Source organism: Oryzias melastigma, linkage group LG21 (assembly GCF_002922805.2).
Source record: "Oryzias melastigma strain HK-1 linkage group LG21, ASM292280v2, whole genome shotgun sequence".
NCBI classification, from domain to species: Eukaryota; Metazoa; Chordata; class Actinopteri; order Beloniformes; family Adrianichthyidae; genus Oryzias; species Oryzias melastigma.
In genome coordinates, this window is record NC_050532.1 from 2,336,432 (window position 1) to 2,364,227 (window position 27,796).

The following is a 27,796-nucleotide window of genomic DNA, read 5'->3' on the forward strand; positions in this document are numbered from 1 at the left end:
CTTTACCTTCTTTTGAGAATCAAAACGTTTTCATTTCTCAATGTTACATTTTTGTTTTATCAACGAAAGCATATAAATACGGTGACTCAGACTGTATGCTATGGACGTGTGTCACCCTTCCGGTAAACTATCTCGACTTTTATTTTGAAGAATGAGGCGGAAGTTGTGCGGATCATATTATCAGGCACGCGCCGAGAGTTCAGCGCTCAGACTCAATCTGCGCTCAGACCGTTCACACATAGAGGAACACTCTGCTCACCGGACCAGCCCGTTTCCTTGATGGATTCTCCCGGAACTCGCGTCCTCCTCTCGGCGGGATAAACTTAACATCTGTCTGCCTTTATCATGGGAATATACCGCCGCTGTTTGCTGCTCTGTGGATATACTCAGCCTTAATGGAAACTATGACACCGCTGCAGGGGACCATGGGACAGAACAGGTCCGAGTCTTTGACGGGGGACACTAAGTATCTCCCCGACAGCAAAAAGGTACCAAAAATGTTCTGTTTGGGTCTAGAATAAAACGGGTTCTGGTGCGGTCTCTCTTTCTCTGTCACCGTGGTCCCGTTTCATTGACAGGAGAGCAGCAGGATCTCTGTTCAAAAGTCTCATTTGAAATAACTTTATTTACACAAAATGTTTTTACAACCTTTGACCAAATGATGCTCCATCTTTTTTAAAATAAATATTTTAATTAAATTAGTTTACTAATCTGCCACGCATATTTGTTAACAACATTTTAATAGCGTTCGTATTTTTGTTTTAGTTTATTCATAAATTCAATTTTTAATGTAACTTTTTAATGCCTTGCTGTGAGTTTCTTTGAGAAATAAAAAAAAAGTAACAAAAAGCTATTTTTGAAAGCCGAAAAAATCTGAATGGTTTGTTTTTAGAACTGATGCTTAGCTGTAATTACAGTACTGTTGGAAACGCCTATTCCCATATTTTAAGGGTTTGAGAATTTAGCATATAAATATTTTAAAAGTCATCCCAATTTCAATCTTAAGAAGTAAAAAAAAGATGCAACATAAAACTTTAAAGTGGATCAGTTTTGCAGATTTTTGAAACATCTGCATTAAGCTGAAGATGCACGCGCAGATGTTTGATGAACTTGTTGTAAACAGCGCCCCCTTCCACGTAGAGGAGGAACTGCAGAAACCTTCCAGCAAAAGTAACCAAACTGTGCTGAAAACTCATATCAATATTTAACCATGAAAAGTTTGTATTTGTCCTCCAGAATATATACATTTTTGTAAACAGAGGTTGTAAAGAAACAAAACCACACAACAAAAAAATAGTCATAAAATTGAAAAGAAATTTGGTGTTCTAATTATTCCTTAGTTGGCCTACTTTTATTTTATTTTTGTGACAGGGCATAGAATAGTTTAATCTATGTTTACTAATAAATAGTCTGATCTGCAGGTCAAATTGTTGCCCTCCTTTTAGTTTCTTCTCTGTTTTTGTAATTTATTTGAGCTCTTTTCAGCGTTTGAAAGTTCCTAAAAAGGATTTGAAACCGAGGAAGTGAAGCTTTTTGTATAAGACGCTGACTGTGTCCTCACACCATGTCTTTATTCCTGTTGGATTCATGTGATCTCCGCCTTAAGCGCAAATCAATACACTTTTTCTTTTAAATAAAGGTTGTTCACTCCCGCCAGGCTTCTGCAGACAGTTTTCTGTTTGTTTCTTTTTAAGTTTTTATCTGTTTTGTGTTTTCAGCATCTAAAAAAAAGCACAATCAAGCTGTCATCTCTAAATTATTCCTGCCTCGTTTATTCCTGATTTAAAAAAAAAATAGGATTACGGTTCTAGCAAAAACATGGATTATTGAACAGATGATTTATTTCTGCTTTTAAGAGAATCTGTTTATTTCAAGAAACTGGTAGAAAATGTTCCCCATTTATAATTTATACTTTTCCCTGCAGGCCCGTTCTATGATGTTCCTGGTGTGACCTTTTTTGTTGGGTAGTTTTGTCCAGCACATGTAAAAAAAAGCTTTCTAGCTTTGTTATTATTGCAAAATTAGTTAAGAAATCTAAGACTTTTTGATAAAAACATGAAAAATGATAGAAAATCCCTTATAAAGACATCACCACAGGTCTATAAGGGGGCTTATGGTTTATTGAGAGAACTAGAGTGCTGTTGCACATGATGCAAGAATGATATATGGCTCTTCTTTATGGCTTTGCTTCCTCTTCTCCACTTGTTGCTTCATCTCTTTCTGAGCAGCATTCTGCGAGCGTCTTTGCACAGCCCTGACTGTGGACTTTATGGTCCGTCTCCCCCTTTGATGCACGTGTTCTACTCCTTTGCAGAAAATGAAGACCCTGGCCCAGAGGCGACAGTCGGCTCCCTCGCTGGTCATCAGCAAAGCCCTCACAAGATCCAGGAGTACATCCAGGTACCAGCAAACGCCACCTGTTTCCATTCTAAAGAGAAGCTTCAGCGCGTTGCTTCAGGAAGGATTTCAATGACATAACTGCTTCCTCTGAGTACCTTAAAATGATGCTTCCTTCACTTTCATGTGGCCAACATGTTGTGTTATGTCCTTGATTATGGTCAGATTTGTCCACTAATCGTCTTTTGAACTATTTTAAAATCGTTCCCAGTAGTCTTTTAATTATGATTGTGACATTTTAGGCAAAAAAATGTTGTTTTCTTGGACATAGTTTCTGCAGAGCAACAGGAGTTCATGAGAAATAACCTCTGAGTTGTGGCCGGGACTGTTGGTGTTGAGTGAGCCTTGGTACATTTCCCATCATCCCTTTGTTTATATGCTCTCCAGCTACTGTAGCTTGAAACCTCAACTTTACATTTGTGGTGCAACAAAAATAGCAATATGGGATCTATTCAGACGTACAGTTTTTATCCAAACGAGGAAAGCAAAGACATTCATGGATCTATTTGTCTGCAAGTGAATGTATCAGAATGGAGCAGAGCAGGGAGCTTGTGGCTTGTTTCTAGTTTGTGATTGTAGTTTCTATGTAATAAATAAGCTTTTTTCCAAACAGCATTTATATGTTGGCTCCTGATTCATCACGATTCGATTAAAGAAATACTCAGAAATCCCTGAGTGTCCCTGATTGTTCCCAGAAAAACTCTGAGGAAGGGACTAAATGAGCTGAAAACACAAAGATTAGAGGAGTGGAGAAAAAGCTTGAAGACGAGGGATTAAAGCATCATTAAGGCTCACAGCTCTGGACCTTTAGGATCTATAGAAGATGCTTGTCTGTGTATTGCATCGATATTATGCTTTATAGAGAATTTTAATTTTTGCACAATAATTAATCGTTTTTCCCGCTCTACCCGGCTTGACTTTAAGGCTGGGCCACTGGGGGTTTGAAATGCTTACTTCTCCTAAAGCTATCAACCTTTTCATCACCCTCATATCACTCAAGTCCTTTCCTCTTCCTTTTACGGGATCGGAATTAAGCCATTAGAGACAGCCTTCAGGGACGGTGTTTATTTCTTTAAAACTCTGCCAGCTACAGCGTTTAGCTGGCTGTTTCCGAGCATCTTTCAGAGCAGCCGCGTCCTTAACAGCACCACGGCTCGGGATGGGTTAATGTCAGAGGCTGCTTTGACTGATTGGACCGTGGAAACGCCAACACTTAGGCTGGCGCTGAAGGAACCCGTCCGCACTCTTGAATGGGTCAATTCTTCGGGGATGTAATTTGTGTTTGCTAATGAAAGTTGGGGAGGCTCTGTCTGTTTTCTGGTACCGCGAGGGGCCGAGACAGACGATCTACTGAGTGAAAGACAAAGAGTCTGACTGACAGAGCCACTTAGTCTGTCTGAGCCGGGCTCATGTGTGTAAAGTCAGAGGAGGTGTGGAGCCGGGGCTCGACACGCTCAACTGTCACCCTTGACCTTTGACATCCCTTCAGGAGGTGTGAGGGTGAATGTGTTCATTATTGAGTGAGGTGATACCAGGACTGAGTTTGATTCTTGAATCATTATTTTTAAGGAATTTATGTTTGATTGTCAATTATTTCATAAAGTTCCACTCTTTTGATCTATTTTAAGTTGGTCTTTTAGTTACAATTATGTCATTTTTAGCTAAAATGTTTTAAAAATTGTGTTGTTTTCTAGGTCATAGTTTCTGCAGAGCAGCTATAGTTCATTAGAAATTTGAGTGATGCCCCCCCTTCCCTCCAAATTCCCGTCGCCTACCTGTACATACACTCACGCAAGCGTACAGCTCCACCACCCCCAATGTTACTTCAGCGGAGCAACAAAAGTATTCAGTCGTTCAGTTTTGACTCAGATTCCAACTCAGAAAGAAAACAAAGACGTTCATGGATCTATTTGTCTACAAGTGAATGCATCAGCATGGAGCGGACCAGGAAGCTTATAGCTTAACGTTGTAGATCCTACATCAAACTCACAAGCTTTTTCAAACTGTAAACATTAAAACTTTATCAATATAGTTAAACCGAAACACTTGTGGCAGCTTTTGACCCCACGGTTACGTCACCAATTTGTTTCTTTTGTGGTTCAATTCCAGGTAATACTTTATTTCCTGTTAAAATCATCCCACTTGTGCATGTAAGGACTTTATTCTAAAAACAGCATGATAATAGTTTGAAGACCACTTTTAAAATAGATCAATAGATGGTCAGAGTGGACTTTACAGTAAATAAGGCATTTCAACCTAAACTATTATTCAAATAAAATATGATTGACCTCATCTCAAGCAAACATGACATGTTTGCGTCATGTGTTTTCCCCCTGGGCTGATCACCACTACTCCTTTAATGGGTTTCACCTGTATTGTTTTTCCCCTCCCTTTTCTGCATGTAATGGGTTCCTCCCTCACTTCCTTGCAGGTTTGTTTGTGCACTACGCACTAGCGTTTGTCTCCCTTGCCAGGTTTTTTTTGTGTGTTGCGTTTTTTGGATTTTGGCCTTGGTTGATTTATGGACTTTGCCTTTGTGACTCTGCTTCTGTTTTTTGTTTTCTTTTGGCGCTGCCAGCTATTCTGCATTTGTGTCTGCACACCAAGACCTGACAGTTTGGGCTTCCAACCAATGAAAAGTGGGATTCTGTTGCTGCTTCAGAACCCCAAACACCTTACATGTTTAATTTGAAAAAAGAAATTCTTCATTTGAATCTCAAACATTTTTATGTGATTTTTGTTCATTTTTGTGACTCTCCATCAATACCTCATCCTGCCTCAAACGGTTAAATGCTTTAAAGTAAACAGTTGTCACTGAGAGTGCTGCCCCTCTGTGCAGGAGCCTGGTGGTGGATGACATGCTGGGACTGAACAGACTGCTGCATTGATTGCTCATAAGTGGAATACCTTTTTTTTTTTTTTTTAAAGATCCTAACCCAACATGGAATGCAGTTCTTCAAGTTCTCACTTAGATCAAATGTGCAAGCAGTTTTAAGAAGAGAATTTGTGTTGCTAGCTGGTGGACGTCTTAGAATTCCTCACAAGACCGGGTCATCGCATCCGTTTGTACTCGATTCCCTGCTCTGGCTTTTCACTCAGCCTGGGAGGCGCTGAAAGGGTGCCTGGAGCTTAGCTCACCTCCTCACACTCCGTTACATCCAAAATATATAACCTCATCTCTCAGCCTCCTGAATACTGTTGGAGCTTCAGTCCTCAGGGAGTGAAATGTATACGTCACGTATGAGGGTCCACGCAGCATCAAACAGCAGGATGTAGGAGCACTTCATCGCTCAAAGCTGCAGTGTCACACCAACGTAAAGGATTTAAATGAAAAAGCATGAAAACTGCCAGTACATCTGTCAGTCATCTCCAGCACTACAGTCCTTTTTTATTACCCCTGCGCAGGGCAGAAATGTGTTGATGCACTTTTCAGTCCTTGCATCAGCCTCACGTTGTTCTAGCTAGAACTTTTCCACAAGTTTTCGCTCAAAAAGTGAACAAAAGAAACTTTGCATCAAATAAAACTGTTATTCATGACTCGTCAGCTCGTCCTTTGGTTATTCTCCCTCTGTTTTCTCTAATAAAACAGTTAAGAAACACAACGAATCTTGAATGACTGATAGACCTGTTTTTGTTCGGTCTGTAGCTTTGTTGCACAGCCGAACAGAAGCTGCTCTGTGGGTGTAGGAGACGGTGCGAGGTGGCGTGTTTGGCGTAACATAATGTCGCCACATTCACACACACACAGTTGTGAATGGTTGTTTGTCTTGTCAGACTGAAACGTTTCAGTGCAATCCTTCAGAGAACGAAAGTTCTGTGGATAAAAATATTTGCTTTGTTTAGCTCGTATTTCTTGCATTTTCATTTGTTTGTTTAGTTTGTCCACTTGTAGCGTCGCAAACGAAAGTGCAGCAGCTGCTTTCTTTTTTTTGTCATCTTATTCAAGTTGTCTTTGAATTTTGCAATAGATTTGAAAGGGGTTGAAGGTCAGGAAAGAGGGAGGGGCGTCTTATTTACTTAGTGCGACATTTTCAAATCCGGTGAATCTTACTCCTTTTTCTTTCAAGGCTCTATTCTGAAAGACATAAAATTCTAGCCTCGCACAAACCACAATTGTTAATATATCATTCTTGATCCCTTTTTAAACGGTCAGCATTTCTGTGAATTAAAAGGAACAGCATCCATACGTTAGTACCAAATCTAAGACCCTGGTTGGTCAAAGTTCAACCAGTGGCTGAGCGTTTGGGATGTACTGTAGAGCCCGAAAAGAGTTGTAGAAACTTGCGCTTGAAGGTTAGAGTTTTGAATGCAGAAGCCTGAAATGCACATTTATGCTAATTTACATGAACATTGAAAGTGAACACCCATTGACGAGGGCGGTGTGAACGAATGTAGCTTGAAGGTATCTTACTTTTTTTTTCTAATTAAAATTTTTATTTGCCAAACAACACAACAAAATCAATGAATGACCAAACGCATATCACTAAATAATGTATAGTCTATCCTTCCTTTCTTCCCATTTTTCCTCTCCTCCCCTCCTCTCTTAAAGAAGGGTTGAGGGTGTCTTACTTTAGCAGGAGGTTGTGTACGTCCATCTGTGACTGTGCATAGTATCACCCTGATTTGTGCGTGCTTAATTCTTGATTTGTGCGTAACTTTGTTTTGGCCGTGCGTAATTCTTGATCCAAGACTTTACAATCTAAGTTCAAAGCAGCTTAAAAAAACTGATGACCCAGCATTCTAGCAGCATTTAAACACATTACTTATGGACAAATCTTTTCTTTCTCTGAGACGTGAAAAGAGTCTCACATCAGATTTGTGCGTAAATGCGGTTTTGTGTATGCGTAACAAGCAATTTGTACATTATTTCTAAAGATTTGTGCATGTAGTTAGTTTCAAGTTGTTGTAATTTTACGTTATGCATGTGTAAATTTTATATTTGATTTTTTTTTTATTTTGTCATTTTTTTTGCTTATGCACAAAATGTGTTGTATGAGTTACAAATCAAGAATTACACATGCATACTTTGCACTCATAAACTGTGGTGATCCTATTTTCTCTCCATACTGTGTGTTTGGAGTTGCACACAGAAGACTAATGGTATTACATTCACACTAATCTTTCTTTCTGAAACATTTGTATGGTTTTAATTATAAAAAAACATTAGAAAAACAATCTGATAAGTCTGTTATAAGCTGCTTTTTCTTCAACCCTTAATGAACTACATATAACAAGTCCATCAGAGCATTTCTTCACATTTGTCAGTGCTGCAATAACCTCCAATTTAATAGAAGCAATTGAATGTGCAATCACGCAAACACAAAAGTGTGGTCCATGCATTCTTGATACCATTTTTGAGATGCATTCATTCATTTACTGAACTGTATCCAAAACAAACACTTATTGTGTTTCGAATAAAACAGATAATTATGAGCATCTTTTTAAAGACAACAACACAAAGCAAATAAACAAAAGTGTTTACGAAAAGGTCTCCCTAAAAACGAGGAGACTGTTGGCTCATCAGAACAATTCTATGAGCCACTTGTGTACATTTTTGTACATTCACTGCTGTCAACACCAGATCTATAAAGCACTGGAGGTGTTCAGAGTATGCAATTTATTGTGTACATTTTTGCCCACGGGGAAGAGAAACAAGAATCTGACGAATGCGTTACACAAGAGTGACTCCTGTTCTTTACGCAAACAGTAAATAAAGTATGGCTCCATTTGACATTTCTAGACTGAGTTTCAAAATCAGATCGTGGTCAAAAACTGGTAGGATTACATTTTTTGTTAGTAGGGGTGAAGATGGTGAGACAGTGGTATCAAATGGATTTTTTCAACTCTCCTAAAACCTGCACTCTGAACAAGGGGCCCATTAGTGCTAGCGGGCGTCGTGCATGCAGCCTGACTGTTAGAAATAAGGAAATGATGCAATCAGAGTCAACTTTGTGTACCTGTATATAGTGCTGCCACAAATTAATATTTTAATAGTCAACTAATCGCCTGATTATTTTTTCTGATTTTTTCTGATCTGATGATTTTTTCTATTACTACTCATGGTAGCTCTACCTTTATACCCTATGTGTACCTTACTACTGACTAGTGTGATGTAGGGCTGCCACAATTAGTCGTTGATTAGCTATCGATTATATGAAGTCAGAGCTAAGTAAAGTTGAAAGTTATAATGGCGTTCTGCAAGCTTTTTGGACTATCTTAGCATTTATTCATGTTTTTTAGGCTATTTTGGAGTTTAGCTAATATTTCAGCTACATGCCAGTTGTTTTGGCTAGCTTAATCTTTTTTGTTTTTTATGCTGTCTTGGAATATTTCAGCTACATGCTGGCTGCTTTAAATAATTTTGGCTAACTTTTTTGCTGTTTTGGCTAACTTTTTGTTGTTATTGGCTTTTTTATTTTTTGATTTAAAATTTGACATTTAACAAATATATTAGGGGGCTATCAACTTCAGCCTTTTCAGCTATCAATTTCAGTACCTTCAGCTATCAGCACTAGCATCTTCAGCGGCCAAATTCACCTTACAGCATTCTAGCATTTTTACAAATAATTCTAGTGTGAGTATATCTAGTTTTTATTTAGTTTAAAGCTAATGATGGCTAAGATGTGTGCTTTACATCCACTTTGCTCAAGACCCGATTAGTCGACTAATCGAAAAAATAATCAGTGATTAGTCGACTATTAAAATAATCGTTTGTGGCAGCCCTAGTGTGGTAAGGTCACCGAACGACAGCATCACCAGTACATCTCAAGTGCATGTAAATAACTTGACATCCCTTGAGGTGGCCGTAAAAGCCAAGAGAGAACTCCAAGATGCACCTGCGCGCTACCTTAAGTTGCAGCTGAATCTCTCTATGACCCTTTAAGGCAGGGGTCGGCAACCCAAAGTGTTGAAAGAGCCACTTTGGACCAATACAATAAAAAACAAATATGTCTGGAGCCGCATAAATTGAAGCGGCTTATAAAAGTCTTACACTGTAAGTAACACATGGAGAATGTGTCGAATAAACGATTATTTAAACGATTATTTCTCCTGCTGCGTGTCCTCGTGTCATATAAGCTTCTCTTTTGACCTCATGACGAGTTGGTGAGACATTGCAGTGTCTTACTATCTGACAAAAGCTGAATAGCCTCAAAACGAACATTTGAGCTTTTATTTTGACATCCCTCAATGACACAACGAGAGGGGGGTCCTGATCAGTCTCTCCCTCATTCTCACTCCAGGTGCAGGAAGAATTCAAACATAACAGGACAAAATCACAAATGTTCAACAGTCAGACAACAAAACACATTGAGGAAAACCCAAACTTAAATCCAATTCCAGTCAGACAGGCAAAAGAATGGGTAACCCACAATTCCTTGCGCTGCCAGACCGACAGCAAGCCCAGCGTGTCTGAGACCATCACTACAATATGAATGAATTACAGTTTGTTTCATTGCTTTGATGAAATTAAAGAAATGCAATAAAGAAATACGATTTTTGATGTCATTTTTATTTAGAGGATTTGAAAAAAAAACACAAAAATGTAACGTGCACCTTTAAGGTGCTTCCACACTGGCCGCGTCAATCAACACTTTCAATGAAGAGTCAATATAAGCGCGTGCACACCTAAATTCCTGCCCTCCAAGTCTGGAGCGCGCGTGAGTCTTATAGTCAGACATTTAAAAGGACAGAGTTGTGAAAACAAAAGTCTTCAGAAAGATTTGGGGGATTTTCAACACTTTTACTTTCGGTTCTCCCTGTTGTAGATGCAGATGAGCGCTAATGAACAGTAAAAATACAATAGAAGGAGAATCTCCTCCCCGCCACGCACCGCACGCGGCCGGTGTGTGAGACCTGCACATCGCCGCGCTCAGCAGGTGGTATCCACACCGGAGCAGCGCGGTCACGCACGCAGTGGCGGGGAGGAGATTCTTCTTCTATTCTTCTTCTACTGTTCATTAGCGCTCATCTCATCTTGGTGTCATATTAACCTGACCGGACACAAACCGTAATGATTCATTTCTCCTTCGTGATCACGTTTGGTACTTCTGTGCTTTGAAGCAGACTCCGCCCACAAGCAGCTCCCGCGCTGAATCTTCAATCCGGTTCAAGATTTCCACGCACAGTTACAGCTCTGAGCTGCTGCGACTGTGCGTGGAAATCTTGAACCGGATTGAAGATTCAGCGCGCTCAATGCGTGCCGATTTGTACGTGGAGCTCGTGACCCGACTTCAAAACCCGCGTAGCAACGTGCGCTCACGTGCGCTCCAGACGCACGGGCAGGAATTCTGCTGTGCGCTGACTCAGACGGCGTGGAAGCATCTACACTCATCTCACAACAACTGGAAAACGTAAAGGATGTTTGTGTCATGTTTGTCCTCCTACAGAAATCGTATTAAAACAAAAATATTGTGGCAGCCTGACTGTTAATTTAGAAATAGTTCCTTGTTAGTGGGTGGAGTTAGTGTCTGTTCTTGTGTTGCATTATGGGACTTGAGTGTTTTACCGGCACCATGAGTGAGAGTGGTGTGTGTATGAGTGACGCTCCTCACAGTGTCAGCTGTTCCGGGGGTCTGTGCTGTTAAATGGATGGTGGTCAAAATGTTGACACCATCTGATTTACATGGCCTGTGTGTACGGTTCTTCCTCCAATCACTTGGGATGTGCAATATATGGGATATAAGTGATCTCTGGATTCAAACCTGCCAGCCATCTGCTTAGTTCTGCTCCCACCCAAATCGCTACAATATATTTCCTTCTGACAATTTTTATTATTGTCAAACATTTTTGAAAAAGCGCCAATGAGCCGCAAGGGGGCGCTTAAAGAGCCGCATGCGGCTCCGGAGCCGCAGGTTGCCGACCCCCGCTTTAAGGGGTCATAGACAACCCAAAAACCCACAGCACCCATTCAAATCAACCCCGTAAAGAGGCATAGACCTTCAGATTTCAATAGTTGAGAAAAGTTTTTGTAATTTTTTTCATCTTCAAATAAAGATTTCAAACCTTCAAATGCAGACTTAGGTTAACAGGAAGTTAACCTTAGGAAGTTAAAAGTGCAGAGCTTTGTGTCTGACATTTATGTGTCAATGCTTCCACTTGGTTTTAGGCAGAAGTAAAATAAAGAAGTGTTTCCTCAGCATCAGAGCTGTGTTTCCACATCAGAGACGGTCCTTGTCTTTGTTATTCAAATGGAGAGCTGTTTTTGTTTATCTCTTACTCCTTCCCGTTAGCCTTGTTTGTTGCTACATGTTTCCCATCAGTGTTTTTGGTCGTTGCTGGTTGGATTCCAGCTCTGGGACTTTCTGCGCGTCGTCATATGGAGAAACGTCTCTGTCCCGGTTCAGGTCAGAAGTTCCTGAATATTCATTCCAGGAGATTAGTATGCAGCGTTGTGTGGTTCATTGGGCCGTGGCTCCTCGCTGAAAGTCAACACAAGTTGATCCAAGGCCGGTCCTGGACAAAGGTGGTCATACATGGGCGGGAGGACCACACACTCAATTTATCAACATCACATGATGTACAATGGAGACATTAGCGGCGCATTCATCACTTTCCAAGGTTTGCTGGCTCGCCTGTCAGTCTCACCTTTGAGAGGGAGGGATGTGTGGTGAATACAGAAGATGTTGTCTTTTTGGGAGCAGCGAGATGTGAAAGAGCTTTACAAGGTCTGTCCCGGGCTGTCAGAGGGGCTGTGGGGGGGGTTCTAAGTACATTGTTTTCAGGATGAACGTTGAGTAAAAAAGCACCAGAGCGTGTGATGATTAAAACCTTTGACTTTATGGTGTGATGTTCATCTGAGATAATCCTGAAAAGAAACTGTAAAGTCATCTGATGCAACAGTCATGTTTTTAACCCCTGAGTCGCCTTCTGTTTGTGGCTTTCCCCTTGACTGAGATGGTTTGAGGAGGATGTCAATGCCTCACTAATACATTTAATGGAAATCTCAGTTATTTGGATCAAAGCAAGGATAAAAAGATAAATAAAAACATTGAATATTTACTAAGATGACTTTATTTAAGAAGCTTAGTGGCAACAATAACTCTTAAGTTTACGTTTTTGCTCCAGTTTTAAGGGTGTATTGAGACTTGACTTATTTGGTTTGCTTAAAGTGAAACAGAGTTTGTTTCCCCTGATAATCCGTAACAAATTTTCAGTCTGAATACACCCAAGTGGACTCTGGTCCTGGACCAGGAACCGCTCTCTGATCCATCTTCCAAGGTGGTCTCAGTTTGTTTGAAATTGGAAAGCTATAGTTCTCTCCAAGTTTCCTCAGTCTGAATACGTTCTGGGTTCAAAGTGGAACAACTGAACCAAAACAGCCACCGTAGCCAGCCATCATGGGATATAAACGGAAGAGGAATCAATAAACAGCATGCATCTGATGTACCAAAGCAGCAGTAAAAAGTTGTACCTGACGTTGACACAGTATTCAGAATTGGTCAGTGAAATATGAAGTTTCAAAAACAATCTTGATAAGGATTGATAAGGAAGTGTAGGTTGCCCCACCCTCATAAGTCTTGGCCTAAAAGAGCTTTTGTTACATCTGACATTTAGAGTTGTCACTTTAGATTTATGTTTTCATTTCTAAAGCATAACATGATTAGAAAAAAATACTTGAGAGATAAGTCTCATGCAAGGTAAAAAATCAAACAGTAGTTGGGATCTTTCCTTAAAGTTGAATCTGTGGTTTATTAACCTATTTTCTTTTTGGTACCAACTCATTTAGGAGTCTTTTTTTCTCCTCTTCTGCTTCTGCAGAGTTTGAAATATAAACAGATTCTTAAAATATGTGATCAAACCTGATCAGAGTTCTATCTTTTTTTGGATGCTGTGTTTTTTTTCGTCTTTCATTCTTAAAATGACCTTTTTCCCTGCAGTTCATTCAAGTTTTCAGGGTTCGTCTTTTGATTTTGCAATAGACATGAAAGAGTGTTGAAGGTCAGGGAGGAAAGGCTTCTGCGTCATAGAAGTTTGATTCAATTTGTGTGATGGATGAATAATCTCTGCTATGTGACGTTGTCCCGCTGAATGAACGAGGACTTGAGGTGGGAGAAAAAGGAAACATATTGAACTTCCTGCAATATTTTAAACTCATGATCACCACTGGTGCCTCACAGTTTTGATAGTTAAAGTTTTATGAATCTTAAATGAAAACCACAATGTATTTCAATATTTCTTTCAGAATTATATTTCTTTTTGTCATCTTTTTAGCGTGAGTCAGGAGGATCCATGTCCTCTTAACTCACAGCTGCTGATGAACCACAGGAACTGAAGCTTTACTGGAAACGTTCACTAACATTTATTAATCACGTTCACATCACTCGCTTTCCATCTGCTTCATATCAATTTCTGTCAAACACACCCCATACTGCCTTCATCATTGTCCACAGCCTCACTTCCAGCCACATTCTTTACTGCAAGTCCCTCCTCTTCAACCAACCCCACAACAAGCTTCAACTGGTTCAGAAATCAGCTGCTTCTACCATTACCCCCCTCCCAATTCACCACATCACACCTGTTCTAAAGCAGCTTCACCAGCTACCTGTCAAATTCAGATTTGACTTCAAACTCCTGCAGTTCACCTTCAAAGTGGTCCACAGCCTCGCTCTCCCATTCCTGTTCAGTCTCCTACCCATAACTGACCCCCCCTGCAGTTTATCAGATCCTCATTCTCCCTTCATATGACTGTTCCCCCCGCCCACCTTCAAATGTAAAATCACATCTGTTCAAGCTGACCTGCTCACTGGAGCTTTTTTTACTCTGCAGATGTTCCTCTATGACTTTAGCATCTGTGATCTACGGTGGCCCTGAAGTCCAAATCACACCAACAAATCACTCAATGCAAACTCACAATGACTATTAAAAAATAATAATAATAATAATAATAATAAAAAACATTACCATTTAGAAATCACAACAAAATTAAAGAAAAAAAACATTTCAGAAAACAAAAGTAATTTCCAAATATCAAATGACTGGAAACTGGAAAAGGGAGGAATTATGAGACATCTCTGACTGGATAATGACATTTGAGAGGGAAAGCAGAAGGATGTTTTGTCTCAACTGAGGTAAAGAGTTGATTAAGCAATCACCACATGTTGCAGTGGCTGTGACCAGAAACACTGGACACATTTAGTTTGCTGTCTTTACTAGTTTTATCCGTGCTTGACTCAAAGACCGCTTCAAATTTAAGGGAGTTTTATTGGCAAAAAAAAAGAATGAAGTTCTTTTCTGAATTCTGTTCTGGAACTGGACCGGTCCATGGCAGCGATGCAGCTAGAAGAAGAATGTGAGAGCAGTGAAGTTTTTGCAGTTTTTTTTTTCTAGTTTGCAGCAAGAATGTTGCTTTGGTGGTTTTGCAGCAGCGGCAGTCACCAGCAGAAGTATGCTGTCCCTATAGTGGTATGTAATTACACAGTAGAGCATATTAAGAGGAGGGCGTGTGCATGCACTCCAGAGAGCGGCTGTGTACATGAAAGAGATGCGGGGAGGCAGAGACAGAGATAGTAAGTGTGTACAGAGGAGGATATTTCAGTGTTTTATCTGGTGTTCAGATGGATAAACAGGAAAGGATGGAGCTCTCTAATCATTTCCTTTCCTTCTCAAAGAACCCCCCCCTCTGTTTACATCAGCAAAATTTGACTTTTTCAACACACTTGGAATCGTGGATCCCATCAGATGGTTTCTGTATAACATTTTTATGCCTTGTGTGAACCGTTTTACTGAAAGTTGGATCTATTGACTTTTATCTCAAAACGTACAAATGATGAACAGATTTCTCCGACTGGCTTATGCAATGAGTGGTCTCAGCTTTGAGGAATCAGGAAGCAACGTGGTCAGAATCGAACTTCCACTCAGTTTGCTCGAGCTGTTTGCCCACTGCAGCCTTTTCCAGATTTGGTTTATAATTAAAAGGGATTCACTGAGTTCCCTTTGAATGAAAAATTGCCTTTACAGTGAGTCAGTGGTACCAGATGGAAAACTTCAAAGGTGATGACTGTGACCCTGTGGTTAGCGGGACGCTCAGCAGAAAGAAGTTAAAGGTTAATCAGGTTTATCAGTGAGACTTACCCCTTTCCTTAAAAGTTGTCGGGCAAACTGACCCTTGAGTGTGGTAATCCACATTACGGGGATCGTATTTAACCAACTCTTCACCGTTCCTTTTAGCTAATGTTTACTCTCTGCTTATGAAACACCTTTGTGGAGTCAGGTTAGTGATTAGATAAGCCAGGTTTTAAGATGCTTCCATGGTCAGCTCAGTGGTCTAGTGGTGGAGTGTCTGGCCCAAAACTGATAAACTGTGTGGGGTTGAGTCTCATACCAAAGACTGTACAACTCAGTCCCTTTCTGCCTCATTCTCACCATAAAGAGTTGGATTGGGGGAGGTTGACCACCCAAAAAGTCTCATGTGGGTCAACACTCCCCCAGAAGATGACTCAAATGCTAATTTCACCTCACTCAGTTGCAGCACTTTAATTAATTAATTAATAGGTTTAAATGTAAGCAAGCTGCTTAAAGACTCCTGCTGCCACAAAAAATGATTTTAATAGTCGACTAATCAGCAATTATTTTTGTCTGATTAGTCAACTAATCGGGTCATGCATAAAGTGGACGTAAAACACACATCTTAACCATCATTAGCTTTAAACAAACTAAAAACTAGATATAGAGCATTATCTGTGATAATGCTAGTATAGCTGTAAGCTGAATTTGGCGGCTGAAGATGCTAGTGCTGATAGCTGAAAATGATAGTTGGAAACGCTGAAGCTGAAAGCCAGCTAAAATATTAGTTAAATGCCATATTATCCTAAAAAACTGAAGAAGCCTAAATTAGCCAAAATAGCTAGCATGCAGCTGAAATAATAGCTAAACTCCAAATTAGCCTACAAACCTTTATAAATGCTAAAACAGTCACTTCACTCTGACTCCATATAATATAAAGTAACGAATAATCAACTATTAAATTAGTCATCGACTATTTTAATAGTATGGATGAGTTGTCAACTAATCGTGAAAGCCCTGTTAAAGCCCCACTCCAATGGAAATGTTGTTTTGGGTGTTTTTAATATGTTCTTGTAGAATTTTTATATACAAAGAAATTTCAGATTTTCTTCATCTCACCTGCCATCTGGCTCAAAACTGTACGGCTGGATAGCTCAGAGATTTCTCTCAGTTTTTATGCTATGTTAAAGCTAGCTTGGGGTTGTGAGGAGCTGTAAGCTAGCGGTAGAGCGTGTGAACAAAGGAACGCTGGGATATCATTCGGTCTCGTCCACATCTCAGAGGTGAATTTCTTATGAGCTCCTGCTGCTCTGCATAAAATGTGTCTTAAAAATAACTTTTTGATTTTAGCTAAAACAGCATAATCATAACTAAAAGACCACAATACAATCAGAAGATGATCGGAGTGGGTTTTTAAGGTAAACATGCCAAGCATGAGGTTTCTTCAGGAGTGTCCCATCTCATGATTTTCTATTACAATTGTACTCAAATTTCGTCTTGTGGGCTTTGAAAGTTTGTGTAACTGTTTTGTATTGATGTTTCACAGAGAAACCTGCTTGATACCTGTCAGCCCAGAGACCTGTCCACTCATCCAGGCCTTCCTGGCTGAAAGCGCAGGACGCCTGTTTTTGGGCCACGCCCAGACACAGCTGAAGACCGGCTTGCAGACTCAGGAGAGACACTTCTTCCTTTTCAACGACACACTGCTGGTCGCCAAAGCCAAGTAGGTTCCTCACTTCTGTTCTGCTGAAGTAACGAGGAGATTGTCTTGTTCATGTTGTTGTTTTTGGGGAGTTAGAAACTAGTCTCTCCAAGTCATGAACCCAGCAAAGAAGTTCAACAAACATGACACCATGAAGCCATGTTTTAGTACTCGGGGTGAAGTTCCATTCCCCCGCTTCTCTCACTTTTCCATCTCTCATTTTCTCCCCAGTGTGTAATTATTTCCCAGCCAATTAAATCCATATGAAGCCTGGCTGAGATCAAAGCCCCACCGGCCTGCAGAGTGGGGCTTCCCACACACACACTCCAACACACGAGTGCATTAAAAAATAAAGCTCAGTTTTTGAGCTCACTTTCACAAATAGACAAGCATAAACATACAGACCGTGTATTTATGGTGCAGTCAGAACCCTCTTTGCAGACGGCGCAGGATGTCTGTGGTGTGTTTAGGGAGTCATGTGCCAGCGGGTGGAGTTGACCCTTCCAATACTGACAGTATAGGCTATAATTGCCTTTAATATATTGTGGCTGAGCAGAGTGAGTCGGAGGAATGTGCGTTTGGAAGGAAAAAAAAAAACATCCAATGATGTATATGTGTGTTTGTTTTTATGTCCATATAATAGCAGAGAGGGAGCGTGTGTTTGTGTGCCAAATATGCGCAACTGGATCTAGTGCCTCTATAATTAGAGATGTCGTAGCAAATGAATACTGACTATGTCTATGTTCAGATGGCCCCGATTTTGCAGCAAAACAAAAATCGCTCTATTGAGGTACCCCTACGCTCAGAACAACAGTCGGTTCATGTTCAGAGGAAAAGCCAATGCCGGCGGGCAGCAGAATTTCTGCTCCACAAACTGTTTGGCATAAACAATCAAGTGCAGACATTAACACAGAAATGGTGATGTTTGTTGTTCTGCCATCATATTATGCTTAAAATGTGTTTTTTCCTGTAGTTTCTGCATAAATGTGTTGACTAAACAAACTCAGGATTTACTGTTACTCCATTGAAACTTCCCTTTTATCTGCAGTAACAACTTTTCCATGTGTTCGTCGAAGCAAACAGTAAATATCACTGAAAACAACAACAGAAGGCTGTATATTAATGTAAAATCCCATATAATAAATTAGATTTTGACCTTTCAACCAGGTTGAAACTTTACTCAAAGCATTTTATTGCTTTTTAAATACCTCTAAAGATCAAATTCATGTGTTTACGTGATTTTTGGAGAAAATAGCTGTCATAAACGGGCATAGAACTGGTTCCATGTGCAGCAGGTTTATTAGTTTAGACAGGAACTAACACACCTAAAATTCCACAAAGCTAAATCAAGGTCAGACAGGCAGAAGTCAATCATGAGCATAGAAGCATCCAAGAAGAGAGTAGGGTTGTCAGAGTCCAGGCTAGGGTCAAGGCAGGCAGCAGACAATAGAGATAAACCAGGTCAGATACACGGAAGATCAGGTCCAGATAGAAACGCTCAGTAATGCAGGCAGAGTGGCACAAACAATACTTCGCACTGAGTGAGGTTTAAGTATTCTGTGGGTGATTGGCAAATGTGAGACAGCTGAGAGGCATCCAGGAACTGTGTGCTGGGGTTGCTGGGAGATGTAGTGCAGTAAGTACTCTGGAGGTGGCTCCCATCGGTGACTAGAGGGGGAGACAGAGTGCTGAGTCCTGACAATACCACTGTAATAATGCCTTACATTTAGTTTTTTTAGTTAACTTACAATCATAGAAAAGCACACCGTAGATCAGTTCAATGTAGGTGAAGTGGGACTGGGTTTGAAGGAATCTATTGAACTATTTTTTTTCTATAAATCTATTAAATTTGCTGTATTTTTTTTAAACAATTTTTTTTTTCCAATTTTTAACCTCATAAAAACATTGGTTTCTTATTAAATAAACTCATTTTTGAGGCCTCTTCTGTATCTCATTATGATGATAAAACTTTCTTTAAAAACCCATTGTATACAACTTAATCTGTAGTGCCTCGTCGTTTCACTAGGGGCATCAGAAAGGCTTTAACTGATCATTTCAAAATGGCTGCTTCCAGGAAAGCTCAAAAACACTTTTGTTTAGCTAGATTTCAAAACTTCATTGTAAGAATGTTAAAAATGTGAATCAAATTTGAGACAGTCGGTAAATGAGGTGTTTTTCCATGAACACTTATGTCAATATTTTTATGTCTAAAACTAACATAGTAGAACAAAAACTTACCAAATCAATCAACATATCATCATTTATCTATATCTCACATCTTAATTTAAAAAATAAAATCATTTTCTGTTAATTATTTGATGCCGTGGACTTTACGGGGTTAATGAACAAAAGTCTATTGTTATCAATGAAAGTTCAAGTTTTTTACAGTTCAAATCACCAGTTATGTGAGAACAACTTTTTAAAATAAAGATACAGTAGTTTATTAGAAGAAACTTCTGCCTCAAATTGAACCGTTTGAATAATGATGTAGTCATTTGACAGTGATGCCCTCTTCCTTAGACTTGGATAAACATAACTTGTATTGATTGATTTTGTGTTTGTCCAGGTCTTCAACTCACTTTAAAGTGAAGTCCCAGGTGAGGGTGTGTGAGATGTGGACCGCTAACTGCATGGAGGAGGTCTGTGAGGGCAGCACGAACCCGGACCGGAGCTTTGTCCTGGGCTGGCCCACGTGCAACTATGTAGCCACCTTCAGGTATGTAGAAAAAAAGTTTTTATTCATTCAGTTAATTCTGACATTACTCATTTCCCTTTTGGCTTAAAGTCACCTTAATGACTTTAGGTCAGAAAAGGAAGTTATTTTCTTTATATGACATAACGCAGGCGCCTTGCAGAAGGCAATGAAAAGATATGCAAGAATTCTGATTATGGAAAAATAATTTTACTTGTATTTACATTCTTGACAGACAGTGAGAAATTTAAACATGTCAGGTTTATAGATAAATTCAGGCCTGACTGTAACATCCTTCAGTGCCTCCACAAACACATGGAACTCCTGACTTGACTGTTTGAGTGGATCCAGTCAGAAAGAGTACGCAATGTTCTGAGGCGCAGCTCATCACGAAGGGGAATCACTGCCCGCACATCCAGCCAAAACCAATCCTCAGCGCTTCAGGGCCACGGCAGTTGTTAAAGCAGATCAACTGAACCTCAGGAAAACCAGAGGAGACAACCACATACGCACAGCAGGCTCCAACATGCAACACAAACAAATGCTATCAGTCATGCCATGCAGCGTTCTGCACCTGCCTGAAAACCATCAGGAATCCAGGCTCCATGCATTTTGTGGTTGTACTCTGTGGCATAACTGAGCAAAACATCTAATTATTATTTTTAGAGTAATAATTTTCTTTACCATTTTTCAGCTCTGAAGAACTAAAGGATAAATGGCTGGCGCTCATCAACGGGTAAGGAATTTTTCCTGCATATGATGTAGGATCTGGATCAATATAATATGATTTAACAACTTTAAATGCAGCCTGGTCAGAGTTTGTGAAACTTTACATTGATTTTAGTCTCAACTAAAGCCTCACCTTCCTCTGTTCTTCCTCCACAAAAACAGTCGGATCAGTGAGGGAAAAGAGAAGGACGACCCAAAGACCGTTCCTCTGAAGATCTTTGCCAAGGACATAGGAAACTGCGCATACGTACGATCTTCTTCCTTTTTTACTAAAATATCAATGTATTTACAACTAAAACTTGCAGTCTAACTAAAACTCTGACCGATTTTTCTCAATTTGCTTCCATCAGGCGAAGACGCTTGCAGTCAACAACACAGACACCACTACTGATGTGATCCGCATGTCTCTGCAGCAGTTCGGCATCTCTGTAAGCATCTATTATCTGGACAGGGAAAAATAAAAAATAATGAACTTGTTTCTAATCATCTTTTGATCTATTTTAAAACCGTTCCCAGTGTTCTTTTAACTACAATTATGAAGTTTTTTGTCAAAATCGTTTTTTTGCTGGGACATAGTTTCTGCAGAACGGCAGGAGTTCATTAGAAAGTTGTGGGTGGGATCATAGGTGCAGGAGGAAAACAAATACTTAGATGTATCTATTTGTCTACAAGTGGACTACGTCACAAATAAGCTATTTTTCCATCTTTATTTTTTAGTCTGCTCCTGATTCACAATGATTTGAATAAACAAATACTCAGAAATGCCATTTAAAGCTTAATTTTCTATATATATCCTCCACTGTGAGAAAAAAAGAGCATGTTAAAAACACCAAAAATACAGTTTTCATTGGATTGGGTCTTTCCAGTGCCTCTCAGTGGGATGTTTTCAGATCAAAAGAAACAGAGATTTTTGATTTAAAGTCGTCTTGCTTCCTCTTTGTCCCTTTTAGAGTTGCATCAAAGACCTCAGGTTGTGGGTGAACTCCAGTAAAGACGACCCTCCGTACCCTCTTATCGGTGAGTGTTGCTTAATTCTGTTTTATAAAGAGGTTTATTTGTATTTAATGTGTGAAAACTGTCCTTAATTATAGATGAATGTGATCTAATAGAATGGGTTTAAATTCTCTTCAAACATCTGGAAACATTTCCATTTGTTTTTAGTCAGAGTGGTATTTCCTCGACATTCTTCAAGCTTAATCTTTTTATTCTGTAATTCAGACCTAATTCCCCAAATCCCCACTCAGTATTTGGGATTTATTGTCACTCAGTGCCAGCGCTTCCCTCTTTTCCACCACGTTTAAGCTTTGGCTCCTTGTCAGAGGCACACACTCTGCACATACCAGACCCTCCACCCTTAACCTCTGGACTCTGACCTTTCATTTTAGGCCACGAGTTTCCATTCTGCATTAAGATGAGCCACATTCGGGACGGCGGCAGCAGTCCAGGAGGAATAGGCCGGGACCCGATGAGTCCTACTGACTGCCCTGGAGTTCTGCTGCTGGATCAGTGTCTCCCTCCAGACACCCAGTGTCAGTTTATCCTCAAACCAAACAAGGTCCTCCTCTCACCTCAGGAGCTTTTAGGTAGGTTACATTTAAGACCAGAGTCACTTCAGTCTTTAAGGGGAGTGGAAGGAAATTGTAAAATCTATTTGAAAAAGGCTTTGGGGTAAAACTCAAAGGAAAGTGTGTGAAGCTGGCTGTGTATCTGCGTGTATGTGTAGAGGCCTGACAGGAAAAAAAATCTATTACTCATTTAATTTGTGGCACCTTATTGTCCCTTTTTCTGTTCTTTTATTGGCACCAATAAAAAGCAGAGTCCTCTATAGAATCATAGAAGTGCGAAATTGAAAAACTCAAACCTCAACCCTTGTGTACAGATCTCCCTTACAAGGAAGATATTTCAGTCTGAATTTAGGAGTGTAAATGTATTCCCTCTCTGTTAGTCCACTACAGACACACCGAATCTCCTCTTTGCTGCTTGTACATTATTGATATTAAAAACAGGTAATCTCCTTTAGCTATGACTACTTAAAAAAATGAGCATAACAATCATCAGCTATTAAGCCTGTATTTGTTTCTCTTTTTAGACCGAACGTGTCCAGTTTCAATGTTAGGTCAATGTACATGTGATCAGAGGTTTTTCAGTTTCAGGTGTGGCACAGCGGTCAGTCAGTGGTGCATTTTGGGCATTGCAGTGTGTATAGAGTTGAAATATCTGAACTTTGGCGAAGAAGAGGCGCGTTGCTTTAACAAATCAGGGACTGCTTGGCCCATGACATGTTGATGACGGGGTCAGCAGGTGTGGTCCAAAACCAGGTCTGGGTTGATAAAACCAATTAATCGATCCATAAAAGCTGAGATCAATCTAATGCAAAATGCTAAAGTCTGCTAGCTCGATGCATGAGGATTTCCCAAAGGACGGCTAATGCTAGCGCTCAGTTGACCTAAACATACATTGCTGACTAAATGAACATATTTATAAACTCACAGGTATGAATTTTCCAAACCCTTTTAAGGAATATTTTTAAAGTAACCATTTGTGGTCTAAAACACAGTATTTTACTCATTTTTTTTCTTCTTCTTCTGGTATAAGGTGTAATACTATAGCACAATCGCCACCTAGTGGTCAAACTGAAATGCCCTCCAGGAGAGGCAGAACAATTGTTAGAGCTTCTCTGTTTCGAGAATCAATGTAACACTGTATGATATTAACTATCTCATTATTACTTCACTATTGAATTTTACAACTGTATCAGATCAATATGAATATCTTCAAAACATATATAGAGTATTAATGTATTTCTAAGCAAATGGGTTTAAATGGGTAAACTCAAAATTGAATTGAATTGAATTGAGTGTATCGAAAGAATCTAAAATAATCGGAATCAAATCATCCAGGCTCTGGTGAATCAAATTGATTCTGGAAATTCTCCTACTTCCGTCCTGGAGAGTGCAACCCCCTTTTATTTGGTCGAGAACCTTGGCTTCCAGCTTGGAGGTGCTGGTTCTCATCCCAAACGCTTCAGTGCACACTGACGATTTGAGTTTGATGAAGCCAGCAGAACATCATCTGTAAAATGTAGATGGGAAATTGTGAAATCCCCAAATTAGAGCCCCTCAGGTCCTTGGCTGATCCTAGAAAATTCTGTCCATAAAGATTATGGACAGAACCAGTGACAAACAGCATCACTGCTGGAGTCCAACATGAAGCGGGAATAAGCTTGACTTACTGCCAGCAATACGAACCAAACTCCTGCTCTGGTTGTGCAAAGACTGTGGGGTCAGGGACCCCCTACTAAGAGCCTCAGACCTCATATTCTCTGAGCACCTCCCACAGAGCAAAGAACATGGTTTCTCCAAATCCACAAAACAAAGGCGGACTGGATGGGGGATCTCTCAAGCACAGCTTATCTACAGTTCCATAATACTTGAGAGACTTAAGGTCTTCAGGGCGGACCTCGTGTAGCCCCAGAACATTGCCACTGGGGGGCTTTTTGACAGCCTCTGAGTTTTCAGCCCGGGTCATCAATTTTCGCTTCTTCGGCAGAAAACTTGTCTGTCAACCACTCATCACTTACACTGTAGATGGTGTTGGCAGATAAGTATTTCATCCTTCTGAGAAATCAAACGGTTTGCTGGAATTTCTTTGTGGCCGACTGATATTCCTTCTGGTTGGCTTCCTAAAACTCCCCCTAGACTTGAGTTAAGGCCTCTGCATTGTTGGTTTGATAGAACTCATTTTGCTTGACACCATCTTATAGGCACCAGCTTCATTAAACATGTGCATGAAGTTTGCATGTTTTCACAGACAGTCCTGTGAATGCAGTCTTTCAGAAAACATGCAGGTGTGGTTTTCTGCTCATACCTGTAGCTGCAGGTGTTTTCTGGTTGGCAGGAGCAGTGATTTTAACATTTAACCACCAACTGTAAATATAGCATTTTGTCTTCTTTAAAAAGACAGTGAATGTTTCTAAGATTCCACTTACTCGATGTTAGGAATCCATCTATAAATCTAATATTGTATGAAACCGCAGGGAGAAATATGAACTATCAATGCAGAACAGAAAGTACTTCCCAGAAAATGTCCCTGTTACATAAACCGTTCCTGTTTTCACTCATACCTGACCATCGAAGGCTCGGACTCATCTATTAGTTTTCTGGGAGAAATGAAGAGGAGAACGGTGGGAAAGCAGAACGTTACGGAAAAGGGGTTAGAACAAGGGTTAAAGCAGAAGCTGTATCAAAACAAGAGAAAGGGCAGACAGACAAAGAGGAAGAAACCCCAGAAGAGGGGTATGAACGCAAGAATCGGAAGATGGAAAGGGAAAAGAGATGACACAGCTGTTGAGTAAGTGGAGGCCAGAGGAGGTGAAGGAAAAAGAAACAACCACCGTCGACTGATAGCGCGGGAGGAATTTGCGATGGAAGAAAGCGAAGAGAGGAGCTCAGAAGTAGATCGAATGGAAAAAGTGGAGCAGATTTAGAGGAAGGGGGGTTGAGATGACAGTGGACAAACTGCGGATGCAGAGCTGGGGATGGAAAAAGGATGACATGAGGTTTAGAGCAAAACAAGTTGTGGAGAAAAAAGGGTGTTTTGCAGTCAAAGAGGCTCCAGTTTGCCAACCACAAACTTTTCCTCAGATTCCTTTGCTTCAAGCAAAACACTCTTGCGTAATGGATCATACCAACCTCGCAGCCACGGAGGGCTAATTGGTCACACCCAGCTCCAAAGCTAACAAATGTGTCTGCAGCCATGAAGAAGCCCCACTTTATTTTGTTTGAAGTCATCAATGTATTTACTCAAAACCCTCAAAAATGTTTTTCATCCACTGTAGGGTTTTATGTGTTTACCACTAATGTGATTGTGTAAGTGTTTTTCTATCGTTCGTATTACCCCCCACCAACTTTTAGCCAAAAGACACCACGGAGATCTTCTGGTGTCTTCCAATCTCCCCACAAGCCACAAAATAACTGAATCAGAGAGATGACTTCCAGGATGCCATCATCCTCTGTGGCTTTGCTCATAAACACTTAATTCAGATTTGTCTAAAGCGATTTCCTGTGTCATCAGAAGAAGACGTGTCCTTATTTCTTCAGCTGAACCACTTTTCTTGTTTAAAATGTTGAAAATCTCAGATTGTGTCACCAGGTTTCATGTTTACCTGACATGTCCGGTCTGATTCTTAATTTGGAAAATTATATTTTCTCCTCATACTGACATGTGAGGCTTTCTGGTTTGTCTGTGGGCTATTGCCGCTTTAAATAAAGACATTTTTGTTTCTGTGGATGTTTTTAAATGTTAGAAACTACTCCTCTTCTTGTGCCATTGCTGTGTTGATTTGTTTGCCCACTTCAGCCAGTTCACTTGACTTGAAAGATAAAAATGCTTATTTTTGGTGGGATGTTGCATATTATGGAAGCCCTTTGTCTTGGGTTTGATTATTTAGGAGCTGCCGTGTAACCAGACTGAGTTACAAGCTCAGATGTATTTTTTTAGTGGGAATATTTTTTCCAAAAACCTGAACGTTTCAGATTCCAAATACTGACTCAAGCTCTGTGTACTTGTAATGAACCATGATAGTTCAGTAGAGGTTTGTCTTGTGGAGCAGAGATGAAAGTCAGAGTTGGGTTTTTCCTGCAAGTCTTGTTTTCCTACTGACTTTTTTGAGGTGTAATTGAAACAATTGAGATGACGCTGTAGCCTCTCTGAACCTGATTTTCAAACCTGCTATATTAACGTCACAAATGTTGGTGTTGGTGGTGATGGACCCCAACACTTGTGGTTAAAACTTAAGTGACTGAACTTGACATAAAAAAACAACAAGGTAATTGGTGGGATGAGTGCAAACAGAAACAGCTGAGTAACTGAAAATTTGGACCATGTGTGCAGTAACTATTGAATAAAACACAACCAATGAAAACTCAACCAAAGAGGCACCAATCCTCTTTGAGTTTATGTAATCACCCTGGTTCTTGTTAGAGATTAAATAACTAATGTGATCCAGAAAAGAAGTGTACGAGTTGAGGCTTGCAGAGGGACATGGTTATGTATTCTTTACATGTTAAGTTGTAACCCTTGTTTACCTTGACGTTGATTAAAAATCGTTTTAGAGATTGCAATCTGGGATTTAAAACCAGTTCTGTTTCATTTTGATCATCAGAACATTTTCCTTGTCGCTGGAGTAGCCTGCCCTGTCTTGTCCTTGTGTCTTCAGCTCAGGGAAAGCGGATATTTCTGGAAGATTTAAAAGAAAATTAATTATGAGCGGGGACAAATTTAGCTCAAAGGACACCATTGGTGTCTTTTTAAAGCAGCAACAACCAGAAAAACAAAATATTCTTAGGTTTAAGGACATATCAAATGTTAAAATCTCTCTTAAACCCCTCATTTCTACCTATACAAACACCTGCAGAGGAACGGTAGGTAGTAGTGGCTACAGACTATTACTGGCTTACTGGGACAAAAAAAAAGAAGAAACCTTAGGGTAGTCCACATGAAGGAGGGATCTCCCAGGACGGACAGGCGATGTGCCTGGACTGTTAAAGAAGAATTAGCTCATTTACATCTACCGCTACATGCTTGAATAATGTAGCAGACTGGCTTCATCCAGATGGAGCTGGGACAGCTGGGGGTGCAATACTAACCAGAGGCGAGGTCCACAGCCAAGAGCAGTAACACAGACGAGCCACCTGGAATCTGGACAACACATGAATCACACTGCACCAAACTTAAGTGTCACCGTGTGCATACCTCACTAACTACTAGAATGCAGCCTGAGAGCACTGTACAACAGCATCACTTGTACGTTATAAGCACATGTAACTTACGTTATCCTTACAAATACTTCATGATGCATGATAAGATTTGCCTGTAAGGTTCTATAACCCTCAATGGGCTCAACCCAAAAACCCACAACACTATTACAGGTGAACACTCCTTATGGGTTTATGTCACTAAGGCATTAATAGGCTAAGAAATTAACCAAAAAAAAAATATATTCTGCTTTGTAGTGTCAATAAAATAGGAACCAAGGCAAGAACTTTTACTAGTCTAGTAGAGTTTTAACAGAAATGACTGATTTTCCATTTGGTCAGTCTGTTATTCCTCATTGTCTCTTTCTAAAACAATGGTCTGCTCAGAGCTGCACAGATCTGATTTAAAACAAGCTCCTGCTTTTCTTTTTGCTTCACAAAACCGAGTGACAGAGGAAACTCGTAATTCTCTTTCCTGGTAAACTTTCCTTCATAATGTGTTTGGGCATGACGCCAACG

General features: G+C 40.1%; 1 protein-coding gene across 1 annotated transcript in view; it reads left to right on the top strand.

Moving 5' to 3' along the window:
- Positions 1-211: 211 nt before the first annotated feature.
- arhgap20 (Rho GTPase activating protein 20) overlaps positions 212-27,796 on the top strand; it is a 47,630-nt gene continuing 20,045 nt past the window's right edge. The window contains exons 1-9 of the mRNA XM_024287064.1: positions 212-488; positions 2,315-2,400; positions 16,946-17,122; positions 19,668-19,817; positions 20,488-20,529; positions 20,685-20,769; positions 20,873-20,950; positions 21,473-21,539; positions 21,908-22,105. Of these exons, the coding sequence (XP_024142832.1) occupies positions 396-488; positions 2,315-2,400; positions 16,946-17,122; positions 19,668-19,817; positions 20,488-20,529; positions 20,685-20,769; positions 20,873-20,950; positions 21,473-21,539; positions 21,908-22,105 (976 nt within the window). The 5' untranslated portion in view covers positions 212-395. The remainder of the gene's footprint in view (positions 489-2,314; positions 2,401-16,945; positions 17,123-19,667; positions 19,818-20,487; positions 20,530-20,684; positions 20,770-20,872; positions 20,951-21,472; positions 21,540-21,907; positions 22,106-27,796) is intronic.